Source organism: Phoca vitulina, unplaced genomic scaffold (assembly GCF_004348235.1).
Source record: "Phoca vitulina isolate PV1807 unplaced genomic scaffold, GSC_HSeal_1.0 scaffold56, whole genome shotgun sequence".
NCBI classification, from domain to species: domain Eukaryota; kingdom Metazoa; phylum Chordata; class Mammalia; order Carnivora; family Phocidae; genus Phoca; species Phoca vitulina.
Window position 1 is genome coordinate 52,435 of NW_022589759.1, and position 7,955 is coordinate 60,389.

Below are 7,955 nucleotides of genomic sequence, written 5' to 3' on the forward strand. Positions count from 1 at the left end.
CCTGCACACTCACACACACACACACCTGCACACTCACACACACACCTGCACATGCGGGCTCCCCTGCACACTCACACTCCCCTGCACACTCACACACCTGCACATGCGGGCTCCCCTGCACACACATACCCTTCTACAAAAAATACCTTTGTTTCCCACTGTAAAGGATACAAAGCCCTGCAACCCCCAGAGGAAGGAGAGAAAATGCCCCCCACCCCTGGTGCAGCTCCTCTGTTCCATGTGGTAAGTCCAGCAGGGATGGGCAGGTCAGCCCCACTTACCTTAATCTCAACCTGGTGCCTCTCCTCAGCCTCCTCCATCTCCCGGTCTTTGTTCCGCAGCTCGGCCTTCTTTTCCTCCAGCTGCCTCCGCGTGATCTCCCAGAAGGTGTGGATCTTGTCCCGCTCCAGCTGGAAGTAGTTGCGCTCCTCACGTTCACGGTCCAGCTCCTCGCGGATGCGGCTGACATGTTCCTCCACCTGCAGAGCAGGGCAGAGCCGTGAGGACCCAGCAGGGGCCCACCCAATGCAAAGAAGAAAGGAGGGCCACTCTCACCTAAAAACAAGTAAAAGCCAAAAGTGAGAAATTAAAATATGATGCTAGGAAGGTTCTAAGGACAGGACACACTCAGAAAAGAGCAGAAATATCTTGAATGTGGCTACTAATCATAAAATGATTATATCCTTTATTCCATTCCTGGGAATTTAGACTAAAGAAATTTCTCAAAAGAACACAAGAGCTTTCTGCTCAAAGATATTAGCCACACCATTATTACGACATCAAAAAATTTTAAAAGGAAGGGGCACGTGGGTGGCCTGAGAGTCCAACTCTTGAATTGGGCTCAGGTCATGATCTTATGGGGTGGTGGGATCGAGCCGCTGCCAGTCTCCACACTCAGCAGGGAGTCTGCTTGAAGGCTCTCTCCCTCTGTCCCTCCCCCAGCTCACGCACATGCTCTCTCTCTCTCTCTCTCTCTCTCAAATAAATAAATAAATCTTAAAAAAAAAAAACTTGGGGCACCTGGGTGGCTCAGTCGTTAAGCGTCTGCCTTCGGCTCAGGTCATGATCCCAGGGTCCTGGGATCGAGCCCCGCATCGGGCTCCCTGCTTAGCGGGAGTTTGCTTCTCCCTCTCCCGCTCCCCCCTCGTGCTCTCTCTGTCTCTCTCACTCTCTCTCTCAAATAAATAAATAAAATCTTTAAAAAAAAAAGAAAAGAAAAAGAAATGATACACAGAAAATTAAAAATACGGATGCCTGGGTGACTCAGTCGTTAAGCGTCTGCCTTCAGCTCAGGTCATGATCCCAGGGTCCTGGGATTGAAGCCCGCGTCGTCGGGCTCCTTGCTCAGCGGGGAGCCTGCTTCTCCCTCTCCCTCCGCTGCTCCCCCTGCTTGTGCTCTCTCTCTCACTATCTCTCTCTCTCTGTCAAATAAATAAAATCTTTTAAAAAAAAATTAAAAATAGTTTTTATATCAGAAAATCATTTCCTTCCAAATTCCTATCACCCTATTAAAAAATTTCCAATGTAGCTATATTGCTTTTTTTCTTAACACGTACTGCATTTTTTTTTTCTTATGTTATATTAATCACCATACATTACATCATTAGTTTTTGAATATGTACTGCATTTGCTAGCTTTGGAGCTGATGAGAATTATGGAAATGGAAGAAGGCATATCCTGGTTTGGACAGAAGTGCAGGAGCAGACTGACGGGAGATGGATGAGGAGACAGTGGGCGGCGAAAGAGGTTCATAAAGGCAAACACCCAGACACAACTTGGAACAACACCCACCAGTCCCATCCCGACCCAGGACTAGGCCAAGGCCTTGCTCACCTGCTCCTTGCTCATGTCCTCCGGAGCAAGCCCATCAACAATCGGGGTACCTTTGGTTTTTCCTTTCTTCCCTTTCTTCTTGGGCGCCTTTGATTAAAGAAGAGATGATTGGGTAAGGAAGGAAGGCTCTGTCTAAAGACATCACCATCTGGCTGGCTCTGATTAACCCCTGGGGCACACTGGGACAGGAGAACCTATTCTGGTTCCTGTCTCCTATTGCTCACTGTGTCATGCCCCACCTGGAGCACATCACCGTGCCCTAAGTCTTCCCACCCATAACCACGCACAAAGAAAAGCAAGGACAAATCTTCCTCTTCAGAAGAGAACATTTTCTCCCTCAGAAAGGAAGGGGGGGAACTCGTTCCAAATCCACTCCTTGGCATGTGGCAGAGACCTCCTGGATATGAATGCAAAATTTACTTGGCCAGGAAGAACCCCAACAGCACACTGTCAAATGTTACCGTGTTCACAATAATGCTTGTAACCACCATAGCAAAACCTGTAAGAAACTATTGGGTATGTGTAAGGAGAAATGGACCTACAGCAATGATCACGGGGGTAACATGAGGCTTCTTTTCTTCCAAATATAAAACTCCTTCCAAGAACCCTGGTCAAGAGCTGAAGCAGACAGCACTCACCATGGGTGCTCTGTAAATGGTTCACCACACAGGAATGGCTCCTAGTGTCACACCTGCTTCTAACAACTTTGACAAGATGAAAGAACCTCCCACCCCCGCTCACTTCCCAAGGGCCACTCAAGCAGGTACTGAATTTCCAAATCCCCACCTTCTGCCTTCACTTCTCCCAACTCTGTGACCCATGCTTCTGTGTGTGCATGCAACCCCATGTTTCTGTAACGTTTCTGTGTATGCATCTAAATGTCTCTTATTAATGTTTCTATATGGGTATGTCTATGTCTACGTGTCTGTTAACATTTTTATGATTACAAAAAAATTTTTACATGGATATCTTAGAGAACATAGAAAAGCAAAAAGAAAACAGGAAAATCCCCCATATTCGGACAAGCTAGTGATAAACTTAAGTATTTTGGTGGCCTTTTCCAGTTGATTCTAAAAGACCCATGCACTGAAATCTTCACTCCTAACGTACTGTCATCTTTCTAATCCCTCTACTCCAAGAAGTCCACCCCAAGAGAAGGTCCCACGGGTTCATAACTACTTGGCAACTCACAGCCAAATGCAGGGGCTTGGCATAGCTCCTGGAGAGGGGTCCTCCCCACTAGCTCATACCCCTCCTGCTGCATCTGCCTGGAAAATGAGCTACTGAAAACTCCTCTATCAGAGTGGTGGGGCAGCTGAGGGCCCTGATAGTGAGACAGGGAGGAAGAACTGGCGAGGCAGAGAGCTCCCACCCTGCTCATCTCGATACAGGCCTGACTCCTCCAAGGCTCTCCAAGGAAAGAGCAGCTCCTGTACCCTGAGGCTCTGTCCAGGACGCCTCGGGGTAGACGGACCTCTAGCCACTCTGGTACGCCCCAGGCTCTTCATCCCAGACACTGGAGGTCCTAGGGTATCGCCTGCCCCCGACTGTGCTCCAGGCCCCTAACCCTAGGTCCCAAGGATCTGGAGGACTGAGACTTCCTTCCAGATAGGAAATCCTTCTGACCCAGGTTGTCTTCTGGAAAGCGTGCACACCAGACCCTGGATTTTTTTTTTTGGGGGGGGGGGGGGGGCGCGTTTATGCGCACCCCTGTGAGCACCGGATCCTGGAGAGCCCAGATCTCTCAGCTCCAAGAGGGTGCGGGATCCGTAGCACCCAGTGCTCTCCCCACGAAGACGCCACGAGAGCACCAAAGCCTTAATGCCAGGAACCCAGAACTCCAGGCCTCCCCATTCTGGGGTCTCAGCGTGCACAGGTCCCGGGGACCCAGGCCTCCCCGTCCAGTCGTCTCTCTGCGCGCAGGGCCGGCTAACCAAGGAGCCCCAGGTCCCCGCGCCTCCTCACCATGGCTCTGGTGGTCGAGACCAGCCGCGGCCTGCAGACAGATGGCTCCCGCCCCGCCGAGGCTGCGCCGTCTCCCGGCAACCGATGGGCGGTCCCGCGCGAAGTCTCGGAGATCCTCGCGAGACTCAGCCGGCCGCGACAGCCCCTCGCAACAGCCCAGGCGAGTTCCTAGCAACGCGCACTGGGCGGAACCCGGGGTTGCAGAGTCGGGTAGATTTTTCCGGCAGCCCCGTATCAACCACGCGCTTCATCTCCCCGAAATTCCTAAACGCATTTCGTTGCGGGATTTTGCGTGTGTCCGCGACTAGAACTTAAGCTCCATGAAGGGGGGAGGAACTGTTTTCTCTTACGTCCCGCGCCTACAACAGTACATAGCAGGTGCTCGGTAAAGATGCTTTCGGTGAAGGACGGAGACAGGGAGCAAAGAAGGATCGGCCACCCAAGGCTCCCAGAAGGTATCCAAACGAGATTCAAGTCTGGGCTGAGATTATGCCCACGGGCCACACCCCACCCTGCCCGCCTTTGAAGATTGCTCCCACCTGCTGTCCGAGTGGGGTTGGAAGATGGCTGGGTTTCTGCAAACCGTCAGAACAAAACGAAAATAGGAGAGAAAAATATTTTCCAGCTAGCTCTGAAGTGTCTCCTTCTCAAACATAGACTGCTCTTCCTGAGGAGGCCTCCTCTGTGGCCCCTGTCCTTACGGACAAGGACATTGAGGACAAACGAGAAGCGTCTGTCAGAAGTTTCCAGACAGGCACTGCAGAAAAAAAGAGAGTTTTGAGGTTCCCTTCCTAACCTTTTGCTCTGAAAACCGCTAGTCATTATATGATTTCGAAAGTGAATTTCACCCTATTACCTATGTGCATCACTCTGTCACCCAGAAAGCTGAGAGTGCCTATCTTTACACAGTATTTGTCCTCTTTTTTTCTACACCCTCTACATTGGCATCTTCCTAACTAGTGGTTTTGCAGCAGGTCATGTTTTCCCATCTGCTTGCGGATGGAGAAGATTCCAGAATCTTCTCCCCCTGGAGAGTTGCACTGAGGACAGAGTGTGAGTACAGAAGAAGGGCTTAGGTGAGCTTGGATCGGCCAGTCCCACCCAAGGAGGAAGATGCCTCGCTCGTTGGGCTTGCTTAGGCCCCAGCTCACACACAGAGGTAGGGATCTGAGAGCCACAGTGATGACCCTAAGGGGCTTCTGATTGCCCACCCAAGCCCCGGCTGCTTTGGAGTGGGGCTTGCACAGAGCCATGATTTACTTATAGCCGGCCCGGAGGCCTTTGTGAAGTCTGGTCATGTCACTGTGCCTGGACAGCCAAGAGCCTGCGCCTCTGAGCCAGACACCACTGGCCTGATCGGGGCCTCCTCCCGCAATGCCAGGGCCTCCCAGAGGAGGGTTGGCAGGCAAGACACTGCAGCTGGGTGACACAGAGGGGTAATTATTGTTATTTAACACTGCCCAATATGCTAGGTGCCTCATGCTGATTGGCTTTTTTGCTTTAGAAGTCTGGGATCTCTGAATTAAATAAATGCATTAACATTAATTCCTTTCAGCAAAAAGGGCAAAAGAATAAGAGGGTTAGCTAAGGATAACCGGACAGGGAATTCATTTGTCAAAACCAACAGAGTCGCCTAGTTTATCGGTACGGATTGCAGAGATGAACAGTTCAAGGGAGCCCTGGCCAGCAACTCCCTGGGCTCCTGACAGGGCCCACGGTGACCTGTGCTTTTCATATTGTATTTGAGTTCAGATTCTTAGAAAAGAGCCTTTTCTTCACATGTGTGGCTCAAGATACTTTTATTCAGCATCAAGCTGTGCAGCTCTGAAGCCCAGATAAATGGCATCTGAGTTTCCAGCAAAATCACAGAGGAAATGCTGATACATACAGACCCACTGATGTTGTCTCATGTCTGGCTCTTCCTAATGCCTGCTTCCTCGGTGGTCAGGTAAACCGCCCCAGGCCACAAAATCAACTCGATAGATGCCTGGATGTTAGGATAATAGAGTCCTTAAGAAGACTGAACTCTCTTTATTTACTTATTTTTGGGCTCTCTTTTAGAGATTGATAGTTAAGTATTTACAAATGAAATTATATAGTGCGTAGGATTTGTTTCAAAACAATCTAGCAGGGGTGCCTGGGTGGCTCAGTTGGTTAGGTGTCCAACTCGATCTCAGCTCAGGTCTTGATCTCAGGGTCATGAGTTCAAGCCCCCTGTTAGACTCCACACTGGGCATGGAGCCTACTCAAAACAAAACAAAAACAATCCAGCAGAGGAGGGAGGTGATTGATAGTAGGGAGGAAACAAGATCAGCCATGAGTTGGTAACTGTTGAATCTCGGTGATGGGATAATGGGTACATGCAGGTTAATCATGCTATTCTCTCTCCTTTTATTTGAAAATGTTCTTTTTTTTTTTTTTTAAGATTTTATTTATTTATTTGAGAGAGAGAGAGAACGAGAGACAGAGAGCATGAGAGGGAGGAGGGTCAGAGGGAGAAGCAGACTCCCCGCCGAGCAGGGAGCCCGATGCGGGACTCGATCCCGGGACTCCAGGATCATGACCTGAGCCGAAGGCAGTCGCCTAACCAACTGAGCCACCCAGGCGCCCTTGAAAATGTCCTTAATGAAAAGTTAAAAATAAATAAACACTGGCCTCTGGAATCAGATCACTTGCTGCTTACCAGCTGGGATGCCTTTGACAAGACCCCCTCTGTATCCACCTGTTCATCTCTCAAATGGGGATAATTATTAAACAATTGCTCTTACAGTTACTATGACTACATAACAGGTCACCCCCAAAAAGTAGTGGTTTAATACAGTGGCAATATCTCTCTTGCTCATGAATTTACAACTCAGCCAGGACTCGGTGGGACAGGACACCTCAGCTCCACAGACCACCCCCAGAGGGGTGGCTCAAAGGTGGAGTCTCATGTCTGCCCATTGGCCGAGAGACTTGAGTCTGGCCTAATGGCTATTGACGGCCAGAACACACACAGGTGGCCTCTCAAGTGGCTTGGGCTTCCTCACACAAGGTGGCCAGATTCCAGGGGGGCCTCCTGAGCTGAATCCCCTTATGACCCAACTTCAGAAGTCACATGGCATCATTTCTGCCACACTCTATTGGCCAGAGCCATCACAAGCCTCGCCCAGGTTCAACAGAAGGAGTATCGGTGGGGGAGTGTCTTGATGGGAGTGGAAGGTTCTGGAAGTGGAATCAGAAATACTGATCTGACCATTTTGAGAACTACAATCTGCCACCCCAGCTGACTCTGAACAGCCAGTGCCCATCCACTGCCCCAGCTTCCTAGGGCACTGACTGGCTTGCTTATGTCCCCACCACCCACCCTATAATTCAGTTTCTTCCCTGAGAGAACATTCTCTCCCCCTTTTGGGGTCGCAAGGAGGCCATGGCTCACAACAAGGGCCAGTTCTAGTGGGTCATGAAATCATTTTAGAAGGTTGCAGACTGCAGTTTTTGTTTTCATTTGTTTTGTAAACTAAAGAAAAATGGGAACTATTAGCGAGCCTCGCTGACTGACAATCTTGAAGGCTGTGGGTTCTGTATGACTGGAGTTGGACGGGGCAATGAGTGCCTTGGTTGGCTGAAGCTATGTGGACCACCTGCCTTTGAGATGGTGCCTTTCCTGCAAACACCAAGTTCATACCCACCTCCCTCCTCTGTGGGCCTTTTCCACTCCCAGCCAGGAACAAACTCTTTCTCCCTGATGCTTTTCTTTGGTTTGGTTTGTTTTTATAAAAGTGCAGCCTTTGGTCTTGGATTCAGACCCTTTGGCTTCCAGTGCCTGGCTGTGTAACCTTGGTCAGCTTACCTACCCTCTCTGTACTCAGTTTCTTCACCTGGAAAACCAGGACACCGTCTTCTTAGGATCTCTGGGGGAATGACTGAGATACTGTGCACAAAGAGCTTGGCACAGGGTCGCGTTCCAGGGACTTACGTGTCGTTCTCAGCGCGCCCAGACCCCTGCCTTCCCTCCCGGGGCCCTCTCTCTGCCCGCTCGCATCTCCCTACCTCCCATCTCCCACCCACGCCCCCATCCGGCCTCGCCATTAAACTCTCGCCCAGCCCCACCCGCAGTGTTCTTCACAGTATTCATCACAATCTGCAATTCTTTGCTTTGGGGCCAAGGGTTTGGG

At 50.3% G+C, this 7,955-nt stretch overlaps 1 protein-coding gene across 2 annotated transcripts in view; it reads right to left on the reverse strand.

Annotated features, from left to right (window-relative positions):
* The window catches only part of GAS8 (growth arrest specific 8), a 16,032-nt gene extending 10,796 nt beyond the window's left edge, over positions 1–5,236 (reverse strand). Inside the window, exons 1-3 of one of the 2 annotated variants that reach the window (XM_032389938.1) lie at positions 3,799–5,236; positions 1,834–1,920; positions 282–479 (exon numbers count right to left, since the gene is read on the reverse strand). In XM_032389938.1, coding sequence (XP_032245829.1) covers positions 282–479; positions 1,834–1,920; positions 3,799–3,801 — 288 coding nt within the window. In that variant the 5' untranslated portion in view covers positions 3,802–5,236. Of the gene's footprint in view, positions 1–281; positions 480–1,833; positions 1,921–3,541; positions 3,777–3,798 lie in introns of those variants that run through there. The other variant, XM_032389939.1, reaches the window with a different exon arrangement.
* Between the last annotated feature and the right edge of the window lie 2,719 nt (positions 5,237–7,955).